The following is a 16,998-nucleotide window of genomic DNA, read 5'->3' as shown; positions in this document are numbered from 1 at the left end:
TTTTTGACAAGCTAGTGTAGGGCAGCATGATTTGGTAAAAAAAAAATCATACTGCGATTATTTTGACTGAAACTGTGATTATGATATTCAATATGATTAGATGAAATTCTCAGGTATGCATTACAATTTTCATGTTGACTGAAAACAAAAAAAATACTAAAATTGTGATGATGTTTACGAAGGCAATCTATGCAGCACTATAATGATGTTTTCTCATATATTTTTCCTTTTTCAAATACTTGCAATTTGGGTCAGGTTCTGCGATTTGGATATTGCACTTGGCCATATTGCGATTAACTGTGCAGCCCTAAGCTAGTGTGACAGTATCTTCACTCTGGCTTTTAAACAGAGCCTGCTACAGCCTCTGAAAAGCGTAACTGCACCTGTGGACATGAGCATCTGCACAAAGTTGAAGCAGTTCAATCTGAGAGTGTTAAACCTTGTAGGAACTGTTGTCCTGTGTATAAATACTCTACAAGGGTAAAAATATGCCAGGAATCCTACATTACATGCACAATAAGGATGTGAAGAATGTTGAACACCTTTACTCAGCAATGTCTATTTCTGTACTGCATATGACACAGCTGCAGAGAAGTCTTAGCAAAATATAATATGTAACATAATATAACTGCTGTCACAGTCAAAATCCATGGTATGTTCAGGATATGAATCTGATTTGTTGAAAAACAGAACTGATTTTGGAGTGACATTAACACAAAATCTATGGCATGTATCCTCTCACCACACATTCACACAGGAAATGATTTCCCCACTGCCTCCTCATCCATTATTAAAAATGAAAAATTAATGTGGCAGTTGAATCAAATCAGAGCAGACAAAATGAAACTTCTTGCCAAGACAATGAAATGACCCCCTCTGCCATCTCAATGAAAACATGAGGGTATCTGAATATAGATAAAATTACTGTCTTTCTGTTACCTGCCTGTATTTGACTCTGAAGTTTAATCCTATTGTCTTCTCCATCCATCTTTAATTCTGGTCTGATGTTTAAGAAGTAGCCAAAATAAGATGTTTAATCTCAAATGTGTAACATTAACTGTAAACCATGATAATCTAACAAGATTAGTGGAGCAGACAGACAGCGACACCTGCTGTTAGGACGGTGTAAAGAATCACTTCTTCTGGAAAATATCATTTATTGTGGTACTTCATCTGAACCACTGCTGGAAGAACAACATCAAAATACCAAAACTTCACCTTTAAAAGACAGACATGGAGGACTAACACTATGGAGGACTGAAACTGCCTAAATAAAAAAAGAATAAATGACTCAACAAAAAAATGTATATGCCATTAAATTTACCAAAGACAATATCAAATATAAATGTAAGTAAATAATAGATATTTCTGTTTTAATTTACTTGTATTTACCTTTGTCTTAATGATCCTATTTATTTACTTTCTCATTCAATTTCTCATTTTATTTATTAATTCATTCATTTTTCATTAATGTAGTATTTTTTACATTCATTTAAATGGCCATTCACTTGATTCATTTTCTTTTTTTTACATTTATATATTTATGTATTTAGTTCTGGAAAATATAATTGACTGTGGCACTCCATCTAAATTACTACTATGAAAATTTTGAAATCTGAAACAAGTATTTTATGAAGAAATCAAGGTGAGCTATTTTGAGGGGTGATTTATTGGGAGTCTGTCTGGTAAAACACTTTACCATTATTATCTCAATAATAATAATAATTAATAAATGTAATGTAATATATGGCAAGTGGACCTTTTGTTCCACAAGTCATATCATCCATTGAGCTTCTTTCACTTATTACACCCAAAGCCAACAACAAGGGGCAAAAAATGCAAAGTATAAAAGGACACAAAGCAGAGCAACGACATGAAGAGCTCTTAACTCCTGAAAACCTTCCTTAGTCAAGGTAAAGCATATAAGACATCACCTTTTAACACTTTCAAAATACTCCAGGTACCCCAGAGGTAGAGCTCCTCCTGTCCACATGACAAAGTTTCCTTGAGCAAGAAACTGAACCCCAAATGGCTCACACTTACACACTCACATCACACTCCATTAAGTACCTCAGTTGTGTTTTGAGTTCAGTGAAGCGTGGCCTCTTGCTGGGATCATACGACCAACACTTTGTCATCAAGCTGTAGAGAGTAGGAGGGCACTGAGGGGGCATAGCCAATCTCTCGCCATTCTCTATCCTGCCGATGACGTCGTTGTTCTTCACACCCTGGAAAGGCTTGATTCCGAACATTAGGATCTCCCACATACAGACGCCTTTGGAAGACAGAAAAACAAGAAAACTCACTCACTATGAGACCACCACCTATTGGCTTTCAAATACTGCAAAGGTAGAGAGTAAGAGAGTAAAAGAGAAGCAGACAAAACTAAAAACCTGCTGCTACAGCACAAAACAGCAGGCTAGAACTGACACAGAAATGAAGAAAGAAAAAAAACAACACAGACTAAAACTCACCGAACATCCAGACATCACTGGCTGTGGTAAATCGTCTGAAGTTGATGGATTCTGGAGCCATCCATTTAATAGGAAGTTTACCTTTAGATGCTGAAAAACAGGGAGCAGGAGAACTGTGTTTGCACTCAGTTCATGTCATTCCTACAAATAACAATGGGGCTTTCCACCATGTGTTATGACAGATCAAAGAAAGTTAAAAGGAGACAGTGAAGTGTGCATTTATGGGAACACTGTGTGTGTATAGAGTTGTTATATTTACCTTTGTAATAAGAGCTATCTTCCATGTATCGTGACAAACCAAAATCCCCCAACTTCACACAGTCAACCGTAGACACCAACACGTTCCGCGCTGCGATGTCCCTGAGGAAGACAAAACACTTTGACATTTATTCTGTTAATCTACTGGACTGGACACTCGTCACAATAATTTACAACTCTCAAGTCATTTCCTGAAAAACAGAATGATAAGATGGTCAGCCTCCCTCATTCAGCCTTCTGGATCAGTCCGCATGTTTATCGATTATTTTTATTTTCTATATTACAATATGTTAATCACAATTTTTTAGCAGAGTATATGTTTTTTATTGTTAGTCTTCCAGTAGGTGGCAACCCCGGGCTGTGGTTTACAGAAAATGTCTATTTGACACAAAATAATATTATTTCACATCCAGCATCCCCAGATCATTATTATACATGGTAATTTGTAAACAATAATTATTTGGTAAATTGATCCATTCATTTTGGAGTTTGTATGTCATGTTTGTGTGCTGGGAGACCCTGGTGCATACCTGTGTACAAAGCGTTTGCTCTCCAGATATGCCAGTGCCGTGCTGAGCTGATATGAGTACAAGATGAGACTGGCCAAGTCTAAACTGTATTTCCTCACCTGGAGAAATGACCGTAACTGTGGAGAACAGAGAGAAAAACAGAAAGAACAAAAGGGATATGAAAGAGACAGTTTTGAAAGGTCATGAAAAGTAGAGGAAATACACTGAGATATAATATACTACATATACTTAAACTCATTCAAAAAGCAAACAGTTAGTATTTATACTACAGGTGGTATTTTTATGATCTCATTTACACCCAGATTTTTGAAAAAAAAAAAAAAAAATCACCCAACAGTTTTGTGTTTTTCTTTTTAACAAGCCCTGAAAAGAATAGCTCTAGGCTCTATAGATAGATAAACTGCACCAGCACCTGGTGACTTTAATAAGGTTTTTAAGACATCGTAAACTAACACAATACTGTGCACTCTTGTCCCACCTCGCCGAGTGTGCAGAGCTCCATGATGATCCAGACTGGATTCTCTGTGATGACACCCATCAGCTTCACAATGTGGGGGTGGTCAAACTGACGCATGGTCACTGCAGGGAAAGCAGAGGGGGGCAAACATCAGTTCACTTCTGTACCAAAAGGGTTATTCTGCAAGTTCTTGAGTGTGAATAATTGTTGGCAGGTAATATTTGTGAAACACATACAGGAAGAACTTACATGCTTCTTGGAGAAACTTTTCCCTGACACTGTCTGACGTTGAGTTCTTACATGTTTTCACTGCCACAGACAGGGCCGGGTTCTCCTGCAAGAAACAGATCCAAGCAAACAACAGAATGAGCATTACGCCGGACACATTTACATTCAGCATATTCACTGTCTGCTTGTAACTCAACAGACAGACAGGACACTCAGAATCAAACTATTAAGATGAACAACTTTTAATATGGTAAGAGCCTAGTAAAATATACTGAGATTCTTATGTTTGTATAGTTATTGAGTGGCGAGCCCATCCTGTCATTTTCTTCTCTTATAACTGTACGTGCAGTTGCTGTGATGTGGGTTCAAGTTCAGTTTATTCTTTTAATCTAACTTCAAAGTGACTCTGCAGGGGGACAGAAAGAGGTGCGTAAGTGGCTGCTTTGATTACATGCACAGGTATTTAGAAAGGTCTATAGCGGATTTTTTGCCTTTAAATGTAAAAAGATCAAACACTTTTTTGTATCTAAAAAACTGTCATGTGAATGAATGGTTCGATGCTACAAAATTAGCATGGATTTGAATTTTTTTCGACATGTCAAGGTAAAGAATCATCTATAGTAGGCTATGTTAATCCGATTATTCAGATCAAAAACTACTATAAATCAACAGCTACAGATGTTAAAAGCTCATGTGTTTGCATGAGACTACGTACCGGGCTGATGTAGACTCCTTGGTGGACGTCTCCAAACTGACCCTCACCTATGCAGCGTCCCAACTCGATACGATCCCGCTGAATCTCGTAGTCTCGTGCTGGATACACAATATACAAAGACATGAACACACAAACACACGGACACAGAAATAAGGACAGACAGAGCAGACCTTCAGATCAAAAACACGCACACACTTCTTAATCAGGCCTTGCATTTACCAAGCTTGTCAGAGTGTTTCACTGTGTGTTTAAATCTGCCTTTAAGCCCAGAAAATGTACAACTGATTCTATAGATTATTAAATATTGACACAAATCTTCCACAGAATTTATACAAATGTGACAAAGATACTATTTAAAGAGGGTGCAGGAAACATTTCAGACCTCACCGCACAGTGTAAAACAAATTTATTAATATCATGTGTACAACATTTTGTGGTGCCATCTTCGCTAGAAGTTATCTGAAACAGTATTATCAAGTATTAAATTTTAATTACTCTAAATTTTCAAATTAATAAAGTAAATTCACTGTCCTACTCTGACAAGCTTAGTTATTATGGCAATCAGCATAGTTCAATGTCAACAGCATGCAACAACAGCATCAGCAAACCGCAGCCAAGCATGCCATGTAACACAGACGAACGACAGCCAATAACACTCAATCTATGTATGAACATGAATTTCTACATTAATTCAAATGTAATATGGATAAAGTCAGGTGAATTGTGGCAGGAATTTAAACCTTACGGGCTCAATACAAAATGAAACTGTATCTCTGATATTACAGTCAGTCGATTTTCTTTGTCTGTGAAAAGTTGGCTGTTGAGAGGCTGATGGTTTGCTTTGCCTGGGAGGCATGGCACTGTTGACCTGACTTTGTCCATGTAATCAGCAAATGAATACAGCATACATGGCTCTATAAGTTTACAGGACATGACAAATCCCTGACTTCTCTTTTGTACTGTTTGTCAAATGTCCAAAACACATGTTAATAACACATGTGCGACCTTTAGAGACAACTATTCTGGGAAATAAAATGCCTGCAGTGGGAATGGGACTAAATGTGGTTGCAACATACAGTCACAAAATGTACAGTTGGCCATAATTAATGCCTGCGTGCTCTCTAAATGTCGCCCATGTAACTTGATCTTAAAAAAGTCAATCATTATGGTTAAACAATGGAGTAGGACTACCCTGTTTGTTGGTGGTTACAGTATACTTTATATATATGTATCTATTTAAACCCTTCCCTCTTACTGCACTTCCTCCCCCAGGCCAAAGTTGTAAATAGGAACATGCTGAGTCAACTTGCCTGGTTAAATGAGATATGAAATGTTTTTGAACTGTTGCCTTTAGTTGTTACGCTGAGCAGTAAATGGGTTTAAACATTTTTTTTTCTTAAGAGGGATTGTTCAGATTATTTGAAGTGGGGTTGTATGAGGTACTTTTTCATCATCAGTGTGTTACTTACACAACCATGCCGGTCAGCAGGAGCCCCAGTATAGGAAGCTAAGCAATCTACTGGTGTGGAAAGGGACAGCAGCAAATCATATTTTAACAACTTAAAAAAAGGCTCACACGAAAAATCTACATCAGTTTAAAATAAATATATGCTATATTTAGAATATTTTCATCACTTCACCTTGCTGTCAGACAGCCTTTTCTGACAGGAAACTGCTGTTATATAAGCTAAATATACTTGATCTGTTAGTTTGTTTGTGTTATTGTGTGACACAAATTAAGTTACACAATTAGCTAAACAAACAAGGACTAATCATTCTGTGATGTAAAATTATTATTCTGCAAAAGGAGTCTTGTTAAACACGATTGAACAAAACAATTCTTAATTTCACATGATCACTGGAGAGACAGAAACATTTGGCTTATACGCCAGCAGTTTTATGATGGAAAAGGCTGTCTGACAGCAAAGTAAAATGGTGAAAATATTCCAAATATAGCACACACTAAAATGGATACTGATTTTATTATATGCGACTTTTTTAAGATGCTAAAATATATTTTGTTGCTGACCCTGTCCACAGCAGTATATTTCTTAACTTCTGTGCTGGAGCCTCTCTCTGTTTCTCCAAACTGGGGACATGTCAACCACCATCTATTGTAGGTACCATCGATAAGCATCTCACACAACCACACTTCAAATAATCAGAGCTATTCCTTCAAACTTAAGAGAAAAAAACTTTTAACTTCACCTAAATTAAAAAATACACAACAAGATCCTTGTCCAACAACTGGGACTCAGTTCTGAAGTTATTCAGCCCCAAAACTGACAGTCAGCACATCACACATCAACAGAGGGGGGTACAGATACAGAAATAAATCCAGGATTTTATTTTACAGTTGCAAGCAAACGTAAAATAAGGGTCACAGCAACCACCAAATCAAAGTGCCATCACAATACAACCAAACTCATGGTACGTTCCAATCATTACCTTGATCTAGTCCATAGTATTCTGGGAAAATGGGTTAGTGATAGGAGACAGAAATAACTAGCTGTGAGTACAGAGATCCAGAATTTGTTACTGCAGTATTTATTATATTCATGAAACTATATTATATTAATTTCCATGATTATAGTTGTTACATTGATCCAGTTATGTTAGAGGTACTGTATGTCAATGACTACATGAGAATCACCAAACTGTCCCTTATAAAATAACTTGTTCTAGGATATTCTAAGTCTTTTGGGTTGGGTGTTTTGTGTCAGGAGGGTTATTTTTTTGCTGTGAAGAAACAAAGAGCAAAGGAAGAAAACAAGCAGACACACCATTTGTCACCACCAGCTAGTTTAGAGGACAATTTGTACCCCAAACAGACCCTTTTTATTGCTTGGACACCTGCTGTTTAACAAAACCAACTAACTGAAACACTGAAACTGGAAAAGCTACTTGTGAAACAGGCTGGTTTATGTATGTCAAAGTATTGATCTAACTAGATAACTTCTAACTAAATCAATCATTCACATAGCATTAATACAGTAATACTTTTTACTGAACACTGTGGACATCTAGCTTTCTGTGTTTACACCTTTCCACAGGACTAAACTGATATTTTATGAATGGTCATAAAGCAAAGCCATGTTGAAATTTGGCTGCATGGAACAACATGTGCTTATGACTCCCAGACAACATTGTGAGGCAGTTTAAATGGGTAATTTTGTCAGTAAAAAATCTTTCACATGACATCCAAGCACCATTTCCCATGAGGGTGGCATTACCCATCTCCACCGCCTGTAAATATTGCCTATGTTGCATCACCACTTAGCTTTGCAGTGAACTTATTACTGTAAACCTCATGAACAGGCACTACTCAGCAGCAACAGCAGCACAGCAGGTCCTCTTCATGTTTACTCTCATATTTAATCAAAATGTTTCAGGTAATATTGCAGATACATCTTGCAGCCACATAAATCTCAGAACACTTATCATCATAACAGTGATTAGCACAATATAGTACCATTTGAGAAATGTTTACTGTAACGTAAACATTGTGGTGTGATGTGTCAAAGCAGTCTGAGGAAGCTGCGGTTTTCATTAAATCTTGTGACAACTCGCTAAAAGAAATACATAGTTTGCAGGCCTATTAATATACAGACAGGACGTGGTTCCAGTGGTTTCCTCTTTTATACAAGATTGTGACCACGGAAAATGTAGATTCATTCAAACCTCAGACATTATGACATTCAGTCGTTCTTTCATCAACCAATCCAATAAAAAAAAAAAAAAAGAGATTCAAAACTGCAATCGAGTAGATTTTGAACCATTAAACAGTTCTCCTCCAAATTAAAAATACATATTTTTCCTCTTACCTAGCAATTGGCTAGGTAACAATTTCTACGATAGAAGTGACCAGATTTTTGCTATGAAGAAAACAATTCTTACTCAAAACTGCTAACTACAAGGTCTGTGGATTATCTTCTGGAGTAACTGGGTCATGATTTCTGCAGAGAGAAATTGCTGTTGAGTGCAAAGTGCCATTTTATTCTGTTACATTTCAGAGAGAAGACAGACATATCTGTGGTTGATATCCCCAAAACTCAGCAACTAACACCAAAACAGTCTAGATGGATGAATAGCACTACAGACCAGAGGAAAAACATGTACTTTTGATTTTAGGGAGTTCCTTTAAAACCACGTGTATAATGGTATGTGGCTCATTTGCAACATATCAAGATACCGTCCAGGCTCCATTAGAAAATAATCTGGTTTTCTGGGTTTCACATGTCCAGCTGACACTTCCCCTAATATGTTAATTAAATAATACACTCCTGATCATGTTACATAGTTAAAGGATGATATTTTCACTTTATATCAACAACCATGAGGTCAAACATTTCCAAATGCAAAAATGTGTGAATTTCTGCAAAAATCAGTTCATGTTTAGAGCTTTAAATTGATGTCAGTGATAAAATCTTTTTCTTTTTGGTTTTGCATGTGACTTTAATAAGATTAAGTATCATCTTGTTTTGGGGCAGAATTACTAATCCCACTCGTGAAAATATTCAAGATAACACAAAGACAAATCAGATCAAAGATATTTTTTTTATCATAAAAATATTACAGCAAAGGAGGAGCTTGACTCTGATCTCAACCCAACCTAACTGCAGGAACACAAAAATCATCGACAGTATCACCACAAATACATTCATGTCTCTTAAAGACCTTTAATCCTTGCACCATCACTCCACCCAACTTCGCGTATAAGAGGTCCAGTAAGCACACACAGATGCACAAAGTCATCTCTCATTTAGTCTCTCCAATTGTTAAATTAGCTGCATGTTTGTTAGCGTGTGTGTCTACTTACTTGAAGGCATGGTATAAGTGTCCTCCTCATCTATGATCTCAGCATAGTCGTCCGTTTCTGCAGAGCAACAGCGAAGTTGGAAAAAGAGCCAAGAAACATTAAGTCCCCGTTGGTGACACGCAAAAGACAGATGAAAAAGAAAGAGTTGACAACAAGCTTACATGTAAAACCCAACTTTGATATAACAAGCTGTGCCCCCTGGACAGCATTCAAATTAGTTCTTTGAGATTTGCTTCTTTGACATAACATGAAGAAAAAGTCCTGTTATCAATACAAAATGACTTGAATAATCTGGATTTTTGAAGAAATGACAGCAATTCTCACTAAAACAAACAAAAACAACAACAACAAAAAAAAAACTGAGAACTACCACTACAAATATAACAATTCAACAATTAAAATCACGACATACAACTAAAGAAGTTGAACACACCTTCACAAAGAGTGAAAATGCCAACAGAAACAGACACACCATCATCTGACAGAAGTACCTTTCCAAAAGACCATCACCATACCCGATCCCAAACACATGCACAGCAACTTAAATTTTCATGTACTATAGAACAGCTGCACACGAGGAATGTCAGATCGAAGAGTACAATAGAGAGGGTGGGAGAGAGGGGAGGAAAGGGGAGGGATGGAAAGGTTCGTTCTTTCCACAGAAACAAGTTGAAGAAAAACAGGTTGAGTCATGGATATGGCCAAAACGGTTACAGGCAGATACAGTACACATGCATACAGTATCACTAAATGTTGACAGACAGTATAACTAAATGTAGACAGAGAGCAGGAATGTTACTGAGTCACTGATTTAGACTTTAGATTAATAGAAAGAATGTTGTTTACCATCGCCACTAGTGTGACCTGCAGAAGCCACAAGCGGCATGAAACATACACAGAGTGAGAAAGAAAGAGAAAGAAGAATTAGTTAGATAAACAAATGGAGTCACATATATTATTTAATGAAACTATATTCAAGGTAATTCTCATGTAATTCTGTGTGTGAGTGTGAGTTAGTCAGAGGTCAGTAGACAGTCAGGGTGGAGTGACAGTGACTAAAGCTCTCCATGGGGACATCTGGCGAGACAAGGACTCTTGACTGCACACACAGATGAGGCTTTATAGGGGAAAACAGGGTACACACACATATCTATGAACCCTTTATCTAACTCTTAGCAGTCACTGTCCTTCATGGCATTTAGAGCAGCAGATAGAGAGGCGAATTAACAGCAGAGAAACAGACCAACAGGCATAGAGAACAGCAAGACAGAGATTTGTACCTGAGACACAAACAGCTCTGGTCCGTACTCCGTCCATCCGTTTCTCCATTCGCCTCTCATGATTTGAAACTCTGGACCAGAGATGAGAAAATCATTTTTGGCTCATATTAAGGTAAAGCAGTGTATTGTGATTGAGCTTCCAGAGCCAGCTATGAAGACAGAGAACATTTAAGTGGGTTATATGAAGCACTTATCAATAGTCAGTGTATTAGCTACAGTAGATGGCGGTTAGCACACCGTTATTTTGTTTATGTTATTGTGTGACTCTGGTGAATCTGAACTTTTTAAAACACAGAAGTCACACAATAACACACTAATAAATCAATCAAGGCAGTGGTCAAACAGCCACTTTGTGTTCTGCAAAGTAAAATTACAGTTTTTCCTTAAGGGGTCTGGTTGAGCGAGAGATCGCACTATTTGGCTTATATAATGGCAGATTTCTGTGGGATAAACCATTTAAAATATTCTAAATATTGCATACACCACAGTGATATTGATTGGTTTGAGTAGACCTTGTTTAAGTGACTAAAATATGTTCTGCTGCTGACCCTGTCCACTGCCGTTAATTACTTAGCTTCTGTGCTGGTGCCCCTTTCCGCTTCTCTAAACTTGGGGCGTGCCGACCATCATCTACTATAAGTAATATACTGACTACAGATTTGTATCTCATACAAACCCACTTCAAATAATCTGAAATATCCCTTTAAAATGTATCATCAAACCCAAGATGCTCTGGATTCAAGCAGCAAATTTTTTAAAATACAATAAAATAATAACAAATACTCTTCTTGGCACAGAATAAAGCTGCTTTAGGTTGGCAGCTTTAAGCTTCAAAATTCCATTAAAATATCCCTCAAAACAAATTCTAAAGTGCAAAACATGAGTGAAACCACTAAATAACAAAGTACTGGTAAAAGGAAAGAAACGGAACAGTGGTTCCAATGTTTCATGAGATCCATGACAGTATGTCTTTAATGTCTCACAGGAAAGTGGCACCTTGTTTTTACTTGATAAAGCAACTAATGAGACAAAAGGAGTCTGTAGACTTACTTTGGGATGGAAGGCAGAGCTCTGTCCCCCTCTGCAGAGACAAAATTAAGACACGAATTAGACGCACAAGAGACTGTCCACATATTTGAGCTTTATCACTGTAACCATTTTCTTTGTAGGCATTTTTATTTTTAGAAAAGACTAGCTTGACACAAGCTGGTTATTCAAAGTGACAAAGCTTGAAGTCTCAGCCACAATCACACTTCACTACTGTTTGAAAGATGGCTGACAGCAATTTCAACCTTGAGTACTATTTATAGTTTAAGTTGATAGTCACACACATCACTTAGCTGCACACAATTGTACCATTATAACACTGCAGAAGACTCGAAATATTAAAATAAATACAAGAGTAGTTGTGCGTCCTACCTTTGTGGACTCTGACAATGAAGGAATGAGTAGCTGAGGAGACGAGCCGACAGTAGCCGTCAATCAAGTCAGCCATGTTTTCTGCCGTAGTCAGCGATGCCGTTGTGACTGTGAGGGGCTACACACACGCGCACATACACGGATTAGTACAAGAGTGAGACAGAGAACTGCTTCACAGTGACACAATAAGAGCTTTATTAGGGGTAACGTCTTCTACCAGTGCACACATATACACACAGTCTACCACACACACCCACACACTCATACACCCTACACAGATACTCCAGCACTGATGCACACATGCTTTCTCACTAGTAAGGCCTGCTGCACACACATACACCCACTCTCCACAGACACGCACACTCATGCTGACACTCAAGTGCAGATGGCAACACCCGCCTTCACCATCCCATGTGCTGTTTTTCTCTTTCCACGCATCATTTCCTGTTTTTTCCTGCAGATTATGTGCTACCACAACTCAAAATACAAAATTTCGCAAGCAGAAGCTATTTCTTGCTTGTTACACATGCAGAAAACTTCTACTTCTTCTTAACAACTGGATGACAGAATTTGTACCAGACATAATTTGAACTGGTGTCATTTTGGAGCCCGGGAAGAGTAGCTGCTACCTTAGTAGGGGCTTATAGGGATCCAAATAAAGTAAATTAATAAAATGTTAAATTTCTATTGTAATCCTGATTACAATAGCATGAATGATGCCCAGTCTGTCAACAGTAGTATCCACCATAGGATTAAGTCATTTAAAGTTGAAATGCATGTGTTTTGGTAGAGAACTTGAGTGAGAAACTGGGTTGCATCTTAAAATTCCTCATCTCCATGTGAATCAATGGTTTAACTGTTATTTACATTTTAAATAATAAGTAATGTTTCACAAAGAACCACCCTACAACAGAAAAGCCAAGGGAAAAGTGTGCAAGGTGCATACCTCTGGAGCTCCTGCTACGTTGAGCTGCAGCATGCCTTTTCTGTCCTTCTCTTCCAGAGCAGAGTATTGAATGGACTGAACCTGGTTAAAGTTAGCTAAGTGTGTAGGCTGTAGAGACAAAGGCAGAGAGAAATATTCAAAATCACACATAATGTAGTATTGCACACATTCGTGCCCTTTATTTGACTCAGTGGAAATGATCTTTTCAAAGAACAGCAGATCATTAGTCATGTCACCAGTTAGTTATGCATTTCTCTTGATACATACAACAATGCCAACCATGGCAAGCTCAGTCTTTTCACACTGAGCACTAGTCATCAAGAGTGAATTTTAATGTGTTTATGAAGGCCAAACAGGACAAGCACTGATTCATTTTCATGCAGTGATCAACTTATTAAATTAATTGCTGACATTTTGACAGGCAGCCTGTCCTCATTAAGATGACATTTAATAGCTCAATTTAAGCAGTGCAGTTACAAGTGTTGAGCTGTCACTGCAGCAAACATCTGTGTAGATCTCCTAATCACATCACCTGGTCTCCTCTAGCTAGTATTATCTGTTCAACATTAAGAGAGTGAGAAAATTTGTCTACCAGAGAGGCAAACCAGTAGAGGGCAGTATGGTGAACTGCCTCTCTGGCCTTCCAATTAAGAGGATGCAGTATACAGTAGAGTTTTTCAGTTCAAAAATACTGAATTTGATCCTTTTTGAAATGCTTTTCACTCAAGTCTGATGAATGGAAGTTGTACCCTGTGTCTATGTGCATTACTCACCGTTGAGCCCTTATCTGTGAGGTAGCTGACTCCTTCCTCTGGTCCAATAGCTAACTCTACTGATATTACCCAACTAGACTGGAGAGAGAGAGACAGAAAGACAGTACAGCATTAAAACAGATGTCACATGTCATCATATCATCTGCTTTATTCACCAAACATAGTACTGGCAGGAATTTAATATTGATAGCATAAAACAATTTTAATGTTCTCATCTGTTTTCACTACTTTTCACATTAAATGCCCTCAAGGACAGAAGAAGCTTTGCATTATTTATGTAGATGACACTGATAATGCATTGCTGTAGAACACTGTATAATAAGAACAACGTACTCATACTAAGCAGGACTGTGGAACAAATGCAAAAATTGTACTTAATAACCTCACCTTGTATGGTTCTGGCCACCCTATTTTCCCATTTTGTGTCAAAGTAACTAATGGTGACAACAATTTTTAAATTGGTCCAGTATTGAGGGAGAGCACTGCAGCCAGCAGAAGCAAAACTAAGCTATAATGTAATCTTTCCTGGCAAATACGCACTGTCCACTGAAAGTGCTTGTTTTAAGAAATGCATGACATGGATTTTTTTCAGCCAGTAACTAGAACCAATAATTACCTGCTTTTCATGCCTGACACTGATAATTTCACATTTTTGTATTTTAATAGCTCATATAACCTGTAACCTGTTTAGTACACCTGAAGCCAAGAACGGCTCAGATGTAGAGAGCAAACATGGAGCTCTGACCAAACCAAACGTAACTCACATCACTGTTACACAAAAACAAAGTTCTGACTCTTCAAATGTTCATTTAGTTTTTCTAGTAAAGTGCATCAAAAAATTACTTTTATTTTTATAGAGCATTTTGCCTAAGAATTCAAGTTTGCTCTGACATAATCTGTCAAATCAGATATTATTATAGCTGATGTTTTGTAGGGGTGTCCCGATCCGATATTGATATCGGATATTGGTCCGATATCAGCCAAAAAACGAGTATCGGATTTTATCGGACTGCATCAAAAAATCTCCGATATAAGCGCTCCGATAAGCAGTCCATTTTCTGCTCCAGCACTTCTATCCACAGGTGACTCTGGTTGCTGACTATTGTTCTCTGCTTGAGTAACATCACTCGATCAAGCCTTTTCTAACATTCCACACTACAAAATAAGTAATAAAAGTATGTATGATTCGTGGTGATATCGTATCGGATCAATATCGGTATCGGCCAATACTCAAGGCTGCAATATCGGTATCGTGAAAAAGTTGTATCGGGGCATCCCTAATGTCAACTAATATAAACTGATACAGATATAGACTGCTGGGCCATAATTTATCGGTCCTGATATTTAGCGTACATCCCTACTTTTTTTCCCACTGACAGGCTCAAATTGTTATTTAAAGTGTCTGACAACATTATGTAAAGAATCACTACAGAGATAGACTTTCTTTATTTAAAGAGTGACAGCTGTTTTATACTGCCCTCCCCAACTAACCACGCAAAACTAATTTGAACACAATCAGTGTCATCTTCATTCAAACTCAGCAGAAACTATTACACTGTTCCAATAATCAACAACTCTGGTTTGGTTGAAATAAACCCTTAATTCACAATGTTCGATTGAAATAATGGGAGAGGAGCAAGAGGGAGGTTGAACATCAGAGAGGAGGAAAAACAGCATGTACATAAAGAATATTTTCATATCTAACATAGCAAATTAAGGATTTATTTCGACCAACCAGAATGGGTGACTGTTGGAGCAGTGGACAGACGAGTCAAGACATTTTTGGTAAATTTTATTTTGTTTCTGTCAAGTTTAATGAAGATTTGGCAAAGGGAGTCCAGTTAGTGGTTATGATTATGTGGTTAAACAAAACATATCTCCTTTAAAAAAAGAGTCTCTCTCTTTAGTGATCTTTTCCATAATGTTGTCAGACACTTAAAATAACAAACTGAGGCTCTCAGTGGCAAAAAACAAGTACTTTGGACTTGCTGTGATGGTGTGTGTAGCCTAGTTTTGCTTCTGCTGGCTGTAGAGCTCTAGCTCAATACTGTACCAGATTCAAAAATGTTTGTACCCCTTGATGACTTGGACATAAAAACATTCGCGGTTGAAAAATACCAAAGTTAGCCTTTAAAGATGACACATCACTTTACATGTTTTTTTTCCTGAGCATGCTAAGTAGGCTAAGTCTCCCACCCCCATGACTTAATATGAATATTCAGGTGTGGAAAATAAATGAATGTACTTTTTCGTCTTTATGAATTGAGTGTTGCCTTACCCCCAAAGCACATTTGAAGCACTCTTTGTCGAAGCGGTAGATGGGAGAGAGAATCTCAAAGAACTTGTGGATGCTCTGCTCATCATTGAGGTTTGCAAATTGCTTAAAGGTCTGCTGGATCTGCTTACGAAGAGTCTTCGCCTGAGAGAGAGGAGGGGGAGCGAGGGTGAAACAACATTTCCAAGGGTTACGTCTTTCTGGGAGAAAGATGGTTCAGAGCCAAAAAACACACAAAAAATAGCTGACAAGGCACACTGTGAGCGACAACAGGACGTTTAACTTAATTCCAGACAATCAGATTATCAGACATTCAGCCAGACATCCATTCAGTCATCAAGTTGGTCTTGCTGCCAGTCACTCAGTCAAACAGCTATTAGCTCATCCAGCCGACTAAGCAGGACCAGGATTCCCCAAGATATTTCTGCCACCATCACTTCTGTTATCTGGTGATGGAGCGCAATAAATGGGAGACCCTGACCCTGTTTGTCGGGGAGGTGAAAGTCACTCACTCTGTTTCTACATGAAAAGTAGTTTAGGGTTTACCTTGAGGGAGTCCAGCAGACTTTTGGGGAAGAACCTTCTCAAACCAACATCTTTCCTGAGAAAAACAACACAGCATTTATCTTTGAATAGCTGAAATGTATCTTTTAAAACACATTAGAAGCGATATGTTTTTTTTAAAATCAATCTTACTCTAGTAGTTCATAATTAGATTTCTTATCCAGGGCGTTTCCTGGCATCTCTCTGAAGAACCTCCTGCATAATTAACAAAGAGAAGGAAATACACTTTGTAGACATAATATTTAATGCTTGCTTGTAAC

General features: G+C 37.8%; 1 protein-coding gene across 1 annotated transcript in view; it reads right to left on the bottom strand.

Moving 5' to 3' along the window:
* The window catches only part of LOC146321247 (focal adhesion kinase 1-like), a 73,674-nt gene that overhangs the window by 31,211 nt on the left and 25,465 nt on the right, over positions 1–16,998 (bottom strand). The window contains exons 7-24 of the mRNA XM_084726319.1: positions 16,871–16,933; positions 16,721–16,775; positions 16,178–16,318; positions 13,900–13,977; positions 13,127–13,234; positions 12,181–12,298; positions 11,812–11,842; positions 10,762–10,832; positions 10,328–10,345; positions 9,482–9,538; positions 7,111–7,131; positions 4,663–4,760; positions 3,969–4,053; positions 3,741–3,841; positions 3,263–3,378; positions 2,734–2,834; positions 2,475–2,564; positions 2,071–2,275 (exon numbers count right to left, since the gene is read on the bottom strand). Coding sequence (XP_084582445.1) covers positions 2,071–2,275; positions 2,475–2,564; positions 2,734–2,834; positions 3,263–3,378; positions 3,741–3,841; positions 3,969–4,053; positions 4,663–4,760; positions 7,111–7,131; positions 9,482–9,538; positions 10,328–10,345; positions 10,762–10,832; positions 11,812–11,842; positions 12,181–12,298; positions 13,127–13,234; positions 13,900–13,977; positions 16,178–16,318; positions 16,721–16,775; positions 16,871–16,933 — 1,557 coding nt within the window. The remainder of the gene's footprint in view (positions 1–2,070; positions 2,276–2,474; positions 2,565–2,733; positions 2,835–3,262; positions 3,379–3,740; positions 3,842–3,968; positions 4,054–4,662; positions 4,761–7,110; positions 7,132–9,481; positions 9,539–10,327; positions 10,346–10,761; positions 10,833–11,811; positions 11,843–12,180; positions 12,299–13,126; positions 13,235–13,899; positions 13,978–16,177; positions 16,319–16,720; positions 16,776–16,870; positions 16,934–16,998) is intronic.

The sequence above is a fragment of the Lutjanus erythropterus genome, chromosome 9 (assembly GCF_056507025.1).
Source record: "Lutjanus erythropterus isolate fLutEry1 chromosome 9, fLutEry1.hap2, whole genome shotgun sequence".
Lineage (NCBI taxonomy): Eukaryota > Metazoa > Chordata > Actinopteri > Lutjaniformes > Lutjanidae > Lutjanus > Lutjanus erythropterus.
The sequence above is the reverse complement of the archived record's forward strand: the minus strand, read 5'-3'. Positions and strand labels throughout refer to the sequence as shown.